The 18025-nt window shown below is 45.7% G+C and overlaps 1 protein-coding gene across 1 annotated transcript; it reads right to left on the minus strand.

Moving 5' to 3' along the window:
* Positions 1–15764: 15764 nt before the first annotated feature.
* On the minus strand, positions 15765–17768 carry KCNA1 (potassium voltage-gated channel subfamily A member 1; the record flags this gene model as incomplete). Its single annotated transcript, XM_079938098.1, has 1 exon — positions 15765–17768. One exon carries the CDS (start codon positions 17766–17768, stop codon positions 16281–16283), a length of 1488 nt encoding a protein of 495 aa, XP_079794224.1. The 3' UTR covers positions 15765–16280.
* Positions 17769–18025: the final 257 nt, after the last annotated feature.

The raw sequence follows: 18025 nt of genomic DNA on the forward strand, positions 1-18025 counted from the left end.
AAAAGATGGGGGCCGGCAGGGAAGCTGTGGAGGTGAATCAAACACAAAATAGGTGAAAGAAATAGATGACTTCAGAGGTTCAGGTCAACTTTGAGACTCTATGATCCATGGCATGTATCCCAGGCATTATTAGTACCCGATCCTGTTATCATCAGCTTACAGGCAAGGTCCACATAACAAGTTAGGCTTCTCTTGACCTAAAGATCTCTGTCTCTAATGGAAAGGAAGACTTGCCTCTTTAGAGTTCACCAGAAAAAGGTCAGCTACGAAAGCAGCAGGGTACACTCACTCAGCAACACGGTAAATGGTTTCTGAGTCCAGATTTGGCTTCTGAGTAAAAAACCCAGATCTAAACAAAACAAAATCCACCTTTCTGACTGTGCCAGAACCTCCGTGATGCCTCCTCTGAGATAAGAAACATTGCCCAAGATGCAACCAGGAAGCCCAGGGGCTGCCACCGTCCTGTGGCTGCAGAGACCCGGAGAGAAAATCCTCCAGTTAGAACCAACTCCCTTCTCTTCTCTCCCGAGTAGCTGGCACCCAAGAAACTTTCATTCCATAGTAACTAGAACATTCCAGATCTCAGATGTTGTCTAGATTTTTTGTCTATTACGGCTCTGCACTGGGCTTACGCTCCCCAAACCGCCTCGGTCAACATGGATTGCCACGTCTCCCACTATGCCACTCAAAATCCCAGCAAAATGTAACAATTCCAGCTGATGCAAACCTAGATCCTCTGTCACATTTGGGATCTCCCTTGGTAGTCTGTGTTCAAGATTCCAGTTTTTGTGTGACCTGAGACCAATAAAATACATCAGCAACCATGCATATGCGTCCCCCTGTTATTCCACCCTTGAATGTGGATACACAGACATTCTGTCTAAATAGAAGCTGTGCTGTACAAAATAGTCATCCTGGATGAGCAGGACTTGGTAACGATGAAGTCAGGGTAAGGTTTGCTCCCTACAGGGATCTTCACACTTCGCGTAAGGGAAGATGAGCATCGTCTGTGCCTCTCAAGCCCACTTACATGTAGTCGGCATTAGTCAGCAAGAGGGCAGGTAACTCACAGACTCACATCCCCACAAATAACTTTCCGAGAGTGGATGAGTAGAGCCTTAGGTAGGAGCAAATATTTTTATTTGCAAAATCTAATCTATCCCTAAGTTCCTTATGTCTATTGAGTTCAGTCCAAAGAAATAACTCTTTCCTTCACCAGAGGACACTGAGACGTTAATGACCTCCTTGTTTACAGCCCTTTAGATGTGGTGTCCTTGGGAGAAGGGAATCCATTTGGGGACACTTGCTCACATTTCTAGAAGAATCAGATGACAGCTACGATGTTTCTAGTGCCAGAAAGAAATTGACTTTTCTGTTGCAACTCAGCTTTTCCCAATAGGCCACTTTTCTAGAAGAGTCTGATCTGAAATAGGGTCATACTTAGCTATTTTTTGTACTGGTGGCTAGAAATTTTTAATTAAAAAAGTAAGAATGAAAAGTAAGTAAAAAAGCCAAGACGCTGCAAAGGGACACCCAGATGCACACAGACAATACTTCCAGCATGGCGGTGGGAGAGCCAAAGCTTGGACATAACAAACCTCTGTATCTTCCCATTCCTTTTGTTCAGAGACCTGCAGACTTCAGGCAACAGCATGGCCCCAGTGATCCTGGAGAAATCTAAATATCAGAGGTCTTTGACACCTCTGGACCTGGCTTGCCTTAAACACGGCTAATCCAATTTTATTCCTTAAATGGTTAGTTCATAAACTGCGGGGATCCATGGGGTTATATGATTTACTCTCTATGCCAAAAGAACTTGGCATTTTCTTCTAAACTTCAAGTATTAAAATGTTAAGGTTTGGGATTCAAAATGTAAAACCTAGATTTCCAATGCAACTGTGATTCCATATGACAGAATGACAGAAGTTTGGAAGATCATGTTTGTTCTCCCAAGGGTTTCAAATCTACTTCGGACCAGATCTGTTTCTTATGCAACAAGCTGGACTTTTTAGCAAATGCAAATTTCCTGCTAGCAGGTTTGAGACACAGAATCCTAAGAATTACCATTAATCACATAGCCTAGAGGGTTTTTTCCAGATCCAAGTGCAAAGCTGCCCAAACAATTAGTTCCCCTGAGATCTGTTTTCAGATGAAAACTCTAAATAATCCTGTCATTTCTGGACCAAAAGCCAAGCTGCCTCTCTTAACGAGGTTGCAGGTGTATAAACCCCAGGTCGAGCAGTTCTAAATCAGCCACAAAACCACTTAGGAGCATGGTGCTAGCGCCACAAGGTCTGACAGTTTCCTTTTAAAAGCCCCCTTCCCACCAGCTCCCTTCCAGGCACATCTTTATCATCCGTGTGACACATTAAGAGGAAGCCCTAATGTTACTCAGATGCATTAAGTTGCACAAGCGGTTTCGTGCATTTCGCTGGGACCTCAAAGCATCACACCACCGAGGTGTGCAGACAAAGCAAGGAGCAGACCATGTCGATACCATCTGAACCTACGCTCTGAACACACAAAGGAGCGCAATTACCCAGCCTGTGCCATTAGCCGGCATTAGCCGGCATCCCCATCCCTCCTGATTAATAATTGAACCCAATCCATACAGGAGAGCTCAGGCCAGTCTGGAAGATGCCTTCTAGCATGCATTAGAAAGGAGCATCTCCAGGGGCCTCAGAGCACTCTGTCCATTTCACTAGTCAATCTATCAACTACCGTCAACTCTTGATTCTTAGAAACTGATGATCCTGCTTCTGAATGTTCCTCTGCTTTACTGTTCATCTTTCTCCCTCTGGGTGCCTTCCCTCTGGCCACATAGGAGCGTATGACCCCCACCCCTCGTACTGGGGCCTCTGACGTATCACCCAAGCCTCCTTCGTGCCTGGAGAACTCATTTCCCCAGCTGCTGGGAGAGCGTTCAGCCATCATCCCTCTTTGGGAATTGTCCCTCTGATGAAGAGAGTCACCTCAACAAAGGTCATGCTCCTTCCCAGGGCAGCCTCATCCAAAGATGGGTCAATGAGAACATCTAAAGGCCTGGCTCCCAGGCTCCCAGCCAAGGCAGCTCTGAAGGACCGTCAGAGCTCCCCGCAGGATGGGTGGGCTTCTGTAGTGACTGCGCCGTAGCCCAGCTTCTCCCGGTTCATCCGTGTTCTCTTCTCTCTTCAGGTACGATAGCGATCGCACCCCCCAACAACCTGCCCGCGCATCATCTTCAACCCAGACTTTGTTTCCCAGCGGATTCAACCGGCAACTGGAAAGAAATACCTACATCTTACCTGCCACCTCAAGAAGCTTTCATAAGAGTCAAATAAAATAATGTATGTGAAAATTCCTTATAAATTGTAAAAGAACACTTACTACAGGCCCCCTTTAACTAAGACACCATGAAATGACGTAGTTTTTGTACATGGAACAAACAAAAGTGAACATTTAGAGTTTAAATAAAGCTAGAGGGTCCAAGCTTACTAAGGCTTGAGTTGAAATAATACTGACACTGCATACCTTGTGTGTATTATTATATCACTTACATTTTCATTCATTTATGACAAGTCTTCCATCTTCCAAATTTGAGGAGTGATGCAAGTCTTGGTGGGGGTAAAACACCCTTCTGCAAGAAGTATCAAAATATTTTGGCATTTTCCAGTCAGCTAAATAACATCGCTGAGACAGATACTCTTGTCACCTGTATTTAAACCCACACATAAAAACTTAGAGTAGTAAAGACACACTCCATGGGCCCACAAACCCAAATTCTGCAAATCCAAGGCCATAAGCTAGAGCTTTCAGCCTAGTGTCCACTTAGGAATGTCACTTCCTCAGCAGGCCATAGGACAGAAAATACACACCCTTTGAACTTAACAACGTAGCGGGAAATGGCCCAGGCAGGAAGAGACCAGTGTTCAGAGATGACCATGTCTCTAGCCCTACCAGAGATCCACCCCAGGCCACTGTCTATCCCTGAGCGCCTGAGCTGTCCCAGGAGTGACGGAGTATAAACCCAGGCAGGAGAGCATCAGAGCCACCCTCATCACCCTCACTGGGGTAATAAGCACCCCGAGCCCAAAGGAAAATATCCCGGGACCCTCAACTTCTGCTGTTTGGTTTTTTTCATTCGTTTCCCTTTCATTTAAAAGGCAGTTCTTTAACTGCAAAATGGAAAAGCCTTATCACGATATCTTTATGATTTTTTTTTGTTTAATTAAAAGGGAGTGATGACGAACGCTCAGAATCAATTGAAAGGGCTACCCCATTTGGGCTAACACATGCCTGCTCTACAGCACAGGTGATACCTGCAGGTTCACAGATGAACAGGTAAATGAGTAGAGGTCAGAGTGCAGAGGCGTGAGTATGTGTGTGTGTGATTGCATGTGTACAGGTGTGTGCATGCTCGTATGCGTGAGCTGGGGTCGGGGATAGGCATTTTCCTGGCGATACAGATAGCAGGGTCCCCAAATAAATCATATACAGGTTTTCAATAGTATAAGCAAGGGATAAAATATATCTGACATATGATTCCCAGTTCCATAGGTCTTTCCAGCAGCACTTATTTTTATGACTGCTCTTTCTGCATCTTCAGGTTAAGTGCCCAGTTCCCTTTCCCACTTTTAATTCTTGAAGAGAGCATACACGGAAGAGCCAGGAAAACAACTTTTAAGGCTCTCAAGAAATATTCGAACTTCTACAACCATCACATCAAACCCCAGACAGTCTAAGAATATGAACAACAACTTTCCAGCAAAATTACCTGCTGACATCTGACCATTACAGGAAACAGAGATATACATGGATAATGTACTAATCCAGTCTCAAGCAGAACAGATGAAAACAAAATGTATTTTCTGGAAATGCCCGGGCTTCAGGTCTTGGGAGGGAACCCAGTTGACTATTTTGACTAAACTTACAATCCGTTCCAAAGGAAACCACAATAGAGATTTGTCCCCGAAGGAGAGAACACCAAAAACAAACAGTTTTTGTTGAGAATCTCACTACTATGTTTACTGAACTGGGGAACTGAATCCAACACAATGAGGGTTAAATGTCAGTCCAGCTGGGGAGTTCAGGAATTTCTGTAACAGGCTGAGAAGTTCAGAATTTCCATTCACAGAGTAATTGTATAATATATGTGAATGGTGGAAATTACACCTAATATAAAATCATCAGGTGTAAAGGAAACACATTTAAATGGAACATGGTTACTGTTATTCACTTTACAAGACTTTGTCTTTTAAAAATCATCTTGAGGGACTTCCTTGGTGGTCCAGGGGTAAAGAACCTGCCTTACAATGAAGGGGACGCAGGCTCGATCTCCGGTCAGGGAACTAAGATCCCACATGCCGTGGGGCAACTAAGGCTGTGCGCCATGGCTACTGAGCTCACACGCCTCAACTAGAGAGCCTGCATGCCGCAAACTACACAGCCCACGCGCTCTGGAACCTACATGCCACAACTAGAGAGAAGCCCGCACGCCACAATGAAAGATCCCGCATGCCGCAACTAAGACCCGACACAGCCAAAAATAAATAAAATAAAATAAATAAAATGATAAATAAATCTTTAAAAAAATAAAAATCATCTTGAATCATTTTCCCTTTAGTTTGGTATGTAGGTCTGGGACCTACAGAAATGTTGTTTAACTATAGAGTTCTGAGAATTCTCAAGATCCTACCCTAAGGTCATCTAATGAACTCCTCGTCCTCTCCTTAAAATTCTGTCTAAATAAACTGTGATAACGAAGAGTCTACCTTACCGAACACCAGCAAACTTCCTGGATAATTTAGTGCAGAGTCCAACACCATTTCCATCACAACCTGGCTGAATGCTGAGCTCATTAAGTTGACCTATGAGACGATTTATATGGCTTTTTTTAAACAGCATTTTAGTCCATTGCATTAACTGATGCACCCTTATTTCAGTCACCATAATAACCACAGGTAATTAATGAGTGACTAAGACACTGCTTATTCTATAATAGATGAGCCAAGGTCTCTGATCTCCTCAATGTCAGCCCATCTGCTGATCGTCCATCTTAAACCTACAGACCTGAAACTTACCCTAACCCAAACTTCCCGCCTTCAGGAAGCTGAAACGACATTGTTCTCATTTTACCCATCATACTCTTCACTGCAAACCCTTGAGAATGATATTAAAGGCAAGTAGTTGACCTCTTCATGCTAAATAACCTCCTTTCACCAATCCAATGGCATCACTGCCTTGAAACACTGCTCTGATACACCAAATTCTTGCAGTTGACAAACATTTTTCTTCCCACACCCTGATCATCAGGTATGTTATAAAGTTACATTATTCCGTTTTTTGAATTTCCAACATTGTGATTAAGCGATGTTTAGAGTACTCATCTTTATCCATTAAAGATAAGCATTATTTTTTTTTTGAAATACCAAAAAATGTGATCTTCATCCTCCAGGAACTTAAAAGAAAGCCCTTCCATCTTACCTAGAAACGTCGTTTAACAATAAGCCAATCTCCAGTGATCTTTCAAAAACTGAGTTGGGTGTCCCCTCTTCTAGGACTTAGAGAACATACAAAGTTCTCTAAGATAAAAAAAAAAAATGTTTTGCTTGTTAATGAGATGACTTGGTAGGGTTGATCTTAGATCCAGAGAGAGTCTCTTGGAAATTCACTTAAAACAAAATTACCCCTTTTCTGAGACAGTGAAATAATGATATTGTACAGAATGCAAAAAAAAAAAAAAAATCACTGTAGAGATAATTAAAGTATCTTAGATTTCTAAACACCCTTAACTTAAGAGTTGAAGAATAAGATTTTTAACAAAAGTTGGATTTGGCCCTGTGCTCAGAACTTAAATTATCCTAAGCTTAAGCACCTACTCACTCATCATCCTCTGATTTCAATTCTGAAAAAAATACATTTCAACTGGAAGTAGTTTCTCTAGAAATGTTCCTAAAATGCACTTAATGTTCAGCACTTCAGACAAGAACACGCTGTTACAGCAAACATGAACAGGCCATGTCAAATATATTTTTAAAAAACCATAAGAGGTTAGAGAACTCAATCCAACCCCTTAATGTCACTCTCTAGAAAAATGTTTCATGAACCGAAGATACTCAACTCCTTACTTAATTACTATGAAATTCCTTAAGAAAACCAGATAAAGTCTTACTGCTATTTAAATCACAGCTCCTTCATGCAATCAGTTTTATGAAGGAAGGGCTGGACCACTGTAGGGATATTATAACTTATAAATTTCCATAAGCATCTTTGTAGTAGGTGCTAGTCCAGAAAAGGCTGTATCGACTCATATATGCTCGTGAGGGTTATTTTATTTCTAGCAAGGGAAGCTAAGAATAGGTTTTATATTTATATGATGTGTCTCAGACAAGCATATGAGAAAACTCTGCAAACAACATCTTGCTTTATTTCTCAATATTCACAGGTGGAAAGAAAAAAACATCAAATGGCACAATATTTTGCACAAGGGGGAAATGAGGCAAAGAGGAGAGATGAAAATTATTAAAGACGACTTCTGGTCCCTCAGCTTATTGCAAGGCAGTTCACTCTTGATATTTAGAGTCTGAAGAGGTAAAACAGTATTAAGTCGCAGGCAAGAGGGAAACAAAACTAGAAATAGGGGCTTAGCATTCCATGAGGCTGCTGCCTACCTGGTGTTGCACGCAGGATGCACTGAAGATTCCTACCAAAAGCATTTCTTTCCAAGTCTTCAAATTCCACCACTGTGCAGTTCATCTTTGAATTGAGCATCTGATTCCCTGGAGTCTTCCTTTAAAACACATTTCCTCCCCCTGTTCCTCCTCTCATCATTATATTTAATAACATATCTATTAATTTCTCACATTTATAGAACACGTTCAAATTTACCAAACGTGTTAACCTATTATCTCATTTAATCCATGCAACCCTATGTGGTATTATATTTCCATTTTAGATACAAGCAGTTTAAAGACTCAAAGAGCCTATGGCCCTATGCACAGTTCACTGGACTTTCCTTACCGTGTGACATTCCATGTTCCAGCTTTCCCCCAGTGAATAACCATTTAGAGTCCCTACCACATGTCAGACACTGGCCAGGGGATCATGAATAAACCTAGGCCAGTTCCCTCCACCCAGAGACCGTGGGCAGGTCCCTTCCCTGTAAAACACCCATAGCAATATCAGCCCTACCTAATTCACTAAGTAGAGTAAAGCAGTGTGGTTAATAAAGAAGAGATTGCTAGGAGCTGCTTACTGGGAATGAGTGTCAGATTGCCTTTAACTTGGTGGATGCCAAGGGCTGCTGAAGGTTCTGCAGGGCTCATAATAGAGGGACTGCTATTAAGGGGTAAGGGAGGGTGGAGCAAGAACTAACCTCCTTCCAGACATAATGAGATCGAAGGCCCTCACTGGGTAAATGATGTCTGGATGCCAAACAGCATGAGGACAGGGAACACCGCGATGTATCAGCACAAAGCCTAAGGTAAGGGCAGAACTGAGCAAAAACACTGTTGCATAAAAAGATAATTCAAAGAAGCCCTAAAGGTTCTAGCCAGGGTTCAGGAAACTCCCATTTTTAATGGGTTTAGAATCCAAGCCCATTATCACACCAGGAAACAAGGGGAGGACATATATTAGAATCCTTATACTTCATCAATTCGAAGATTCCTTTCTTTTTTCAAATTAATTGAAAAACAGTTGACTTACAATACTATATTAGTTTCAAGTGTATACCATGGTGATTTGATATTGACTCCTTTTGTTTTGTGTACATTTTTTTCATCTTAAAATTGGGCTGGGGACTTCCCTGGTGGCGCAGTGGTTGAGAGTCCGCCTGCCGATGCAGGGGACACGGGTTCGTGCCCCGGTCCGGGAAGATCCCACATGCTGCAGAGCAGCTAAGCCCTGCGCCACAACTACTGAGCCTGTGATCTAGAGCCCGTGCGCCACAACTACTGAAGCTCGCGCACCTAGCGCCTGTGCTCCGCAACAAGAGAAGCCACTGCAATGAAAAGCCCGCGCACCACAAGGAAGAGTAGCCCCCGCTCGCCGCAACTAGAGAAAGTCCGCGTGCAGCAGCGAAGATCCAACGCCGCCAAAAATAAATAAGTAAAATAAATAAATTTATTAAAAATAAATAAAATTGAGATGAATCAATGCAATGGCAGGTCATACTGTCAATGTTCTCTCTGTCAATGTTCAAATATGCCAACCATCTTAAAAATCAATGGCATATTGGATTCAGTTAATTAAATAGAATTTAATTCATTAATTCAATTAATTAAATAGAATTTTTCAGTTAACTGGGTTTTTTTCTTTTTTTCCAATTATCCTTTTTTAAGCTAGTTCAAAGGACTGCTTTCCAGTCCTGCGTCACGACCACGCTGGCTCATCTGCATAGGACTTCGCAATGGGACTCACTCTGACCAGCCTCGGGGCTCGCCGTCCCCCAACACTCAGGCCTGGAGGAGCTCTACAAGTCTAGACGGAAGGCAGGAAGCACCAGCCAGCTTCCCTCCCCAGCGTGTCTGGGCTCACATCGCATCAGCCCTCTGCTCTTGACTCCCCTGGTTGGCCTCCCTTAAAACTGACCTGACTGGGCTTCCCTGGTGGCGCAGTGGTTGAGAGTCCACCTGCCGATGCAGGGGACACGGGTTCGTGCCCCGGTCCGGGAAGATCCCACATGCCGCGGAGCGGCTGGGCCCGTGAGCCATGGCCGCTCAGCCTGCGCGTCCGGAGCCTGTGCTCCGCAATGGGAGAGGCCACAACAGTGAGAGGCCCGCGTACCGCAAAATAAATAAATAAACAGTACCATACTACACCACCAGTTAATAGCTGTCCTTTAAAAAAAAAAAAAAAAACTGACCTGACTTCATTTTGAAGCTCTGTAAACAATAAATTCCGGGGACAGCCCTCCCCCTGCAGCCACATGGATCTGTCTGCCTCTGTTTCAAGAAGACCGTTCCAAGGCTGAACTCTGAGAAACACACTCAGGGCTGCGAACGCTAGTTTACGCACTATGATTAATGTAGTTCTAGCTCTTTCTTACCGTTCTGTCAGAGCTCAGCCTTGCCTGTTTTCCAACCACAGCAGAAACATGATGGGCAACCTGCCCAGCCCCACGGTCTACTTTCAGTAGCCACTTCTACAGCAAAAGCAAGATTCAGCTCCGAATCTTACAATTTGAAACTAGCGCAATGCTATACAATTCTAAGACGATGCACCAGCCACCCAAGGCATTTGGCATATAACAGACACCTGTCATAAAGCATGGAACCCTTTCCTGTGACAGCAAAGAGCTTGCATAAAATGGGATATTCACAAGGAAGAAAAGAAAACCTCGAAATCTCAGGAAGAATCAAAAGAAAATGTACCAATGAGTAATTTAAAAAAAGAGGAAGAAAGAAATGTTAATGGAGAAAAGTATACGTAAAGAACATCTAGGAATCACTTTGGTTTTCCGCGTCAAAATCACTTCTAACACCACAGTGTAACTATCAAGGTGTTGGATGTCAGACCACGGCACTATTACACACACACACACACACACACACACACACACACACACCCCCCACTATCCTTCCTGAAAAGCTTGGGCTGTGGATGAAGAATACAGTTTCACATCAAAAACAATTTAAGCAAATATAATCAATCGCGTTAGTCCCTTGGGCCTCGTTTCCTTTTTTTCTTTTCAAAGCTTGATCCCCACTGTTTGCACAGGCCAAATTCCAACAGCCTCTCCTCGGGATCCTACCCGCCCCAACGGAGAATCTATTGTCAAAATTCCACCTCAGTGTATTTCCTTGTACAGAAGAAACAGTCCATGAGTTTCAGAGAAAATGAGGTTGCTTCAATCATATCTTGGATTCACCGTGTCATTTACAGAGACCCTCACAAGAAAGGGCTCCCGAAAGACCAGTTACACAAGAAACAAAGAACCAGTCAGGACATTCCTTGCTAAGATCCTTAAAAATTATCTTTAATCGATGCCAAATATGAACAGATCATAAAGTGACAGAAGCAAGTAAAATTGCATAGATGGAAACTATGCGCTTCAGTTAGGTTCTCAATTCGTAACATTCAGTGTCCTCTACCCGACCTATGAAACGGTTAGGGCAGGGGAAATGCACAGTAGGTGAAAATGAGACACGTCCTTAACTCAAGGTGTCAGCAACTGGCAAACTCAAGAACTGAAATAGTGCTTTTTCAGCTTAAATGGTTTGTTGTCCTGATGGTGCACTTCAAATTAAGACTATTCCATTGGGATTTTTAACCTTGGTAAGACTTTATCTTTAAGATTAGAGGTATGTCATATACAGCCCATGCTTTCTGCCTACAGCTACTGAAAAAATGGCTCCTAAACAGTGCAGGAAAGAGAAGAAAGGTATGTCTGTTGGTGTTGGAAAGGAGACAGCTTTGACCTGGAATACCTCACTAGGGATTTGGTGTTTCGTTTTCCTTTCTTTCCTTACACTATTTCTCCTTCTCTGATTGTGGTACGAAACTTTTCTCTCCTCCTTGAAGTCTCACGTCATAAAAAATTAACTCCTACTCAGTCCCTAAATGAAGATCACTGCAACTCCGGCAAATCTCCTTAAAGCTAAGAGTCTTGAGGGCAGCAGAGCCTCCCCTTCACAAAGGCCTGGGCTTCCCAAGAAAGCCCAGGGTCGTTTTGCCTGAGCAAAGAGACTGGCATTCGATCCCCTGACTTCCAAACTTTACGTCTATACCCTGAACGAGTTCGCACAGTGACCCAAGGTAATGGAACAGTTGTGGTTAACAACTCAGCTGCTGTTCGTGTCTTTACAAAAATGATAAGTAACGTACATTCTTCTAAGGTTTACCTGAGTCATGCTGGACATGGTTGTGTATACCCTGAAATTCCATGTATAAATACAAGCACTAGTACACCGCATGGTGGACCAGAGGCCACCTCCTGAGATGGTGATTAACTTGGGTTGTGTCGGGTTTAAAAATTTGTGTGTGTCTTCTGAAAATGAACATAAACATCAAAAGACTTCAGCCTTTCTTGAAAAAGCGGGAAGATAAAATGGCTATTGAGCAGTTGATGTCCTAACGAGTTTGCACTCTAGATGGTTATCCCTCACCAGTTCTCCCCACTGCCAGGAGTGAGCCGTTCCCGGGGGGAAAAGTTGGGGATTCTTCTCTTTCTCATTTTGTTCAACCTCATCTACCAAACGAGGAACTCGATTTTTAAAAAGCATGTGTTTTGAGGTCTCCTATATTAAATGGGAGGGTTAGGAATCTATTCCTACTGGCTCTTCAGAGGTTAACTCCTTTGAAAAATCTGTAACTATGCACAACGTGAAGAAGGCCCTTGACGGACTAAACCAAATTTCTACTTCAAGAAATCTATTCCTCACTCACCATTTACGTGTATTCTCTTTTCTTTATTCTCAAGTGAGTCCAGCCTCCCTAGGGGAATCTAAGCCAACCGCACGATTTCATTTTAGAGAAATGACCGCTGTGCGGCAGCTACATTCCAGGAGAAGACTCCGCTATCGGTGTATTTGAGTCTGCTAGGCTAACTCGCTAACACGCTCCCGAAGAACTGTGTTAACTGATCATTAGAACTCAGTTCTCCAGCGGGTAGGGAGAGAAGACTGGGCACAGATGGGGAAGAGGAGATGCAAAAACAAACGCCTTTCTTGGCTAGGACCTGTCTTCTTTGAATCTGAGGACAAAGGAAATGAATGTCTTTGGTCTCTCTAATTCAGATCACTCGAGCTGAGTTAACCACTTCAGAGATTCTGGGATGGCTAACAGCCCCGGGGTGACCCAGCCCCTCCACTGCCACCCTATGGAACTAGGGCCTCAATTCACCAGAAGAGCTGAGCTATGGCTATCGGCACGTCAGAAGTCTTCTCCTTCTGGAGAAAATCAGTATGCAAGACAAGAGCCATGAAAGCTCAAGACCTAGGAAGGGGACGGGAAGGTAAAAAGCCCGATAAAATAAATACAAGGAAATAAACCAAAAAGATCATCATTCCGTAATAGGCAGTTTTGTTAAGTGCACCGTCAGGTCCACAAAAACATTTCAGCTCAGTCCTGTGCAAGGGGAAAGAGCTTTGGCAAACTCTGCATGCCTATGCTACACAGATGATTCCCGTCCTCCCCTCTAACTCACTTGGTTTTGATGAGCTCCAGGTGCGTAAGTGACCTCCATTTTCCCCAGACCACCCAACTCATGACAGCAGCTCCTTCCGTCCCAGGCACACAGGTTCCCTGCATGCAGCACTGTTCCCCGTAACAACACATGCACAAGTTTCCACCCAGTGCCACGTATGGCTGTGACAGGTGTACCCGGTAGCCAAAGTGAGGCTTTTCAGTTCTGGTCCTGTTTTCTCATCCTCTGACCCATCCGATCCCACAGTACCGAGCAGATTATTGCTGTTGACAGAGGGTAGCGCTTCAGGTTCTGGGTGTCCTAGACCTCAAAGTCTAAATAAAAGATCAAGGCAATCCCCGGAGATGTGGGCGAGGTTGGCGTTTTCTTTCCCAACGGGAAACTAAGGAGCAGGTAGGAGAGGAAAAGCCAGGATGAGTCAAGGTTCCAGGAGACATCACAGGGAGGATTGAATGCCCTGCAGTAGGACACCGTACGTCCTTGGCCCCTGTCTTCCTTGGTGTGTGTCACGTCTGTCTTACAGATTCACAGAAGCCGCGCAGGAAAATAAACTTCCACGTTCTTTCTTTCAAAGGAGTCAGCCAGCCTGGGTGTAACTCTAGTGTCTAGGTTTACTGCCTCACTGCTCGTTCTAGGCTAGGATGGGAGGTGGGGCGGAGTCACGGGGAAGATTTCCAGAAGCAGCAGCGCAGGAATGAAAGACGGTGAGCAGCTGGCAGCCACGTGCTACGCGCAGAATGAGGATCCCCACCTTGGGTCCTTCAAAAAGCTATGAGTGCCTCCCCGTCGGTGGGCGGCTGCTGGCCTCCAGAGGCCCAGGTGATGTGGCTCTCTTTCTGGTAAGCACAGGGTCCCCGCCATTCTCTGGACTGGGTGCCAGGGGCGACAGAAGTTAGATGTTCAGCCTGCGAGGTGACTGCCAGGATGGGACTCTCATAGGAGCATCCTAGGAACTAGCTGAAGGGGTGGGCCGGGAGGGAAGGCCCGGGAGAGCTTACTCTGAACCGACTATTCCCACATCCACAACGATGCCTGCAAAGATCAGACTGTCAGAGTGGCAACATGCTTCTGCAGGCAGAGGGGGAGGATGGAACTTCGCTAGGACCGTGAGGCTGGACCCGAGGAAGCCTTGCTTGTCCAGAGTGACCCCTGATAGGAAACAAATTCCCCAAGAGTTTTATATTGGCTTCTGGTAGAGAAGAGGAAAAGACAAGTTCGAGGTTCGTGTCAAGTTCAAAGATGGGTCTCGGGCCCCAGTTTCCATCCCACGTCTGGCTGCCAAAGGGACCGAGTCCAGCGGATGGCCAGAGAGCACCCTCCCGGGTCTCTCCTGCCTGGGGCGCAGGATGGCGCGGTGTCCCCGCAGTGCGAAGTGAGAGAGCGAGGGTGGAAAAAGGAAAAGCGAAATATCTGTGCCCCAGCCTCCCTCCCTTGTGTTACATAACTTCTCAGCTGTGCTAATGGAGGCGCCTTCTGCAGTTCGCTGTGGGTACAGGATAAAGGCACTAAGCAACTATTAAATCAATTGGTAGCGTTTCTTCAGGGAGCCTCAGGGGGAGGGCCGAAGTCTCTGCAGACTTCAAATCATGACTGCAAGAAAGAAATCAGCTCTGCTCTGGGCGCATACGATGGAGAAACATTTTCATTTACATCTTAAGAATGCACCAAAAAGCATGCAGTATTGCACCTTTGTTTGTTTGTTTGTTTGTTTTGCTTGTGTTTCTCTTCAGCTAGAAAGAATACGTGTTCTTAGGTGTTGCTCTATATACCTTGATAACTTAAGTTTTCCACAGAGCTTCGCTTTAAGGGATGGGCATGTTGGTCCTCTCTCTGCCTACATCTGCACAGAAACCTGACATTTCCCTGAGCAAAGGCAGGAAGATTGACTGAGTGCCCCCCCTCACCCTACCCCCCCTCATTGTTTCTTTTGGGCCCTTCATCCCACAAACTTATAATTTTTATTATTTTTTAACGTTTTTACATTAAATTAATCATGCACTAATTAATTCAAGGTACACCTTAATCAAGTCGGCCATAATGCTGAATAAGAGAACATGCTTCGAGCTCCAAAAAGTTACTGTTCCCAGCTGACTAACATAGGTACTTAAATACAGTACTTTATTTACTAATAAAAATAGTTCGTAAATGAAGGAGTGCACTTTTGGTGAACGCAAATGAAGAAGGATCTATTTTTAGAAGAATCGATTCCAAAGTAAGCTTACCCTCTATTGTCTGCGTTAACGTTCTCGGCATGCGATTGTAAAAGAAATGATGATCAGACTCAAACATGCTTACACTTAGTTTCATTTGTGCTCTGTTGCAATAAGGAGGCGAAGGTTTTATATCCAGTTCTGGAGGCCGGGGTTCAGGGTGCAGGACTGGTGAGAAAAGACCCATTGGGCGCATCTGCAGTTGAGAATCGTAGCAGCACTGCAGATGGATCAATGAATTGCATTCAGTGATCATTTTTTCTTAGAGAAGAGTTTGAATCAGAAGGAAAGGGGGCAGAGGGAAGAATCCCTACAGACCAGGCCCAGTATCAGATTTCTAAGGTGCTTGGTGAACCAGTCTTAAGTAATTTTTTTTTTTCACCTTGGAATATGCAGTTCGGTTGATCAAAGTAAAAACATCTGTTCCTTGCCCGTTTCGGCTGGTGTATCATGTTACGCGTAATACGTCTGATGCACCGTCTTAAAATGCGCTGTGCAGTTTGCCAGGATTTCATATCGGAGTCCCATGCAAATTTTAATTTTATATTTCTAAGCGATCATCTGATTCTTAGCTAAAGGAAAAAAAAAAATTTTAAAGAAGCCACCACGGATTAAAAACGGGGAAGCATGTGAACCTTATTTTACCTAGACAAGTTCATGGACTGAGTGATTTTAAACCAGTTTTAGAAAATACACTCTCTTTTCCCATTTTTTAATACAATGAAAATAGTTTCTCTTTTCATGGCTCCTGAAGGCTTCGGGTTTGCCACCCCCCAACATTGGCAATGCAATAATGCATTGACAGTTCGAGAGAGCATTCAAAGACTATTTAGTGAAGTATCTACAACGAGTGACCTGGGTCACTGGGGGTTTGGTTTGGTTTGGTGTTTTAAGTCTTTCAAGCTGCTAAGTGGGGGCTTTTTAGTTTCTTTGCTTTTGGCTTTTTAAACATCAGTCAGTAGCTTGCTCTTATTAACGCAGTTTTGGTCAGCTGCGGTGCAATTACCAGTTCTGACATTGGCCTGTCTAAAGTGGGCTATGCTATTATTCACATCCTCTTCGATCTCCATGTACTCAGATTTGCTGATGGTGGAGGAGCTGCGCCGACTGAGGTCACTGTCAGAGGCTAAATTAGGGGCGCTGACGTGGAGCAACTGAGCCTGCTCTTCCCCCTCGGTTTCTCGGTGGTAGAAATAGTTGAAATTGGACACAATGACAGGTACGGGCAGGGCAATTGTCAGCACACCGGCGATGGCACACAAGGAGCCCACGATCTTGCCTCCAATTGTCACAGGGTACATGTCACCGTATCCCACGGTGGTCATGGACACCACCGCCCACCAGAAAGCGTCGGGGATACTGGAAAAGTGCGACTCAGCTTCTTCCGCCTCGGCAAAGTACACTGCGCTAGAAAACAGTATGACCCCGATGAAAAGGAAAAAGATAAGCAGCCCTAGCTCTCTCATACTGGCTTTGAGGGTCTGGCCCAGGATCTGGAGGCCCTTAGAGTGGCGGGAGAGTTTGAAGATTCTAAAAACCCTTACCAACCGGATGACCCTGAGGATGGCCAGCGACGTGGCCTGCTCGCCCTTCTGGTTCCCCTCCTGCTCAGCTATCTCGGTGCCCAGGGTGATGAAGTAGGGGATGATGGCCACGATGTCGATGAAGTTCATGATGTTTTTGAAGAAGTCCGTCTTGCTGGGGCAGGCGAAGAAGCGCACCACCAGCTCGAAGGAGAACCAGATGATGCACAGGGTTTCCACGATGAAGAAGGGGTCCGTGAAGATGTTGACGCTGTAGACCACCGTGGTGTTGTCGAGGCGGTGGACGGTGCCCGTGAAGTCCTTGTCATCCTTCAACTCGGGCAGCGTCTCCAGACAAAAGATGACGATGGAGATGAGGATGACCATGACGGAGACGATGGCGATGACCCGGGCGGGCCCCGAGCTCTCGGGGTACTCGAACAGCAGCCACACCTGGCGCTGGTACTCCTTGTCGGGCAGGGGGCGCTCCTCTTCCTTGATGAAGCCCTCGTCCTCCCGGAACTTCTCCATGGCCTCCTCGCCCAGCTCGTAAAACTTGATCTCTTCGGAGAACATGTCCAGCGGCACGTTGACCGGCCTCCGCAGCCGGCCCCCCGACTGGTAGTAGTAGAGGATGGCGTCGAAGCTGGGCCGGTTGCGGTCGAAGAAGTACTCGTTCCTCAGCGGGTCGAAGTAGCGCATGCGTTTCTTAGGGTTGCCCAGCAGCGTGTTGGGGAACTGCGCCAGCGTCTTGAGCTGCGTCTCGAAGCGCAGCCCGGAGATGTTGATGACCACGCGCTCGCAGCACTCGTGGTCGTCGTGCTCGGCCGGCCGCGGGTAGCTGCCGTCCTGGGGGTGGCCCGGGGCGGCCGAAGCCTCGTCCACGTTCTCTCCCGACATCACCGTCATGGTGGAGGCAGGGGGCGGCGGCGGCGGCGGCGGCGGCGGGAGACCCGGGGCGGGCCCGGGGCGGGGAGGGGCGAGGGAGGCGGGGTGGGGGGGGACCCGCGCGCCCCCCCCACCTGCGTGCGCGGCTCCCCCGAGCTCAGCGGGCGGGGCTTCCGAGCCAGCAGGTGGAGGGATCTGCCACTTGGAGACCGTCTCCACCCCCCCCCGCCTGTTTCTCAGTTTGGAGTCCCCCTCGCCTGCCGCCCCGGGTGCAGCTT

This window comes from Stenella coeruleoalba, assembly GCF_951394435.1.
Source record: "Stenella coeruleoalba genome assembly, chromosome: 11".
NCBI classification, from domain to species: domain Eukaryota; kingdom Metazoa; phylum Chordata; class Mammalia; order Artiodactyla; family Delphinidae; genus Stenella; species Stenella coeruleoalba.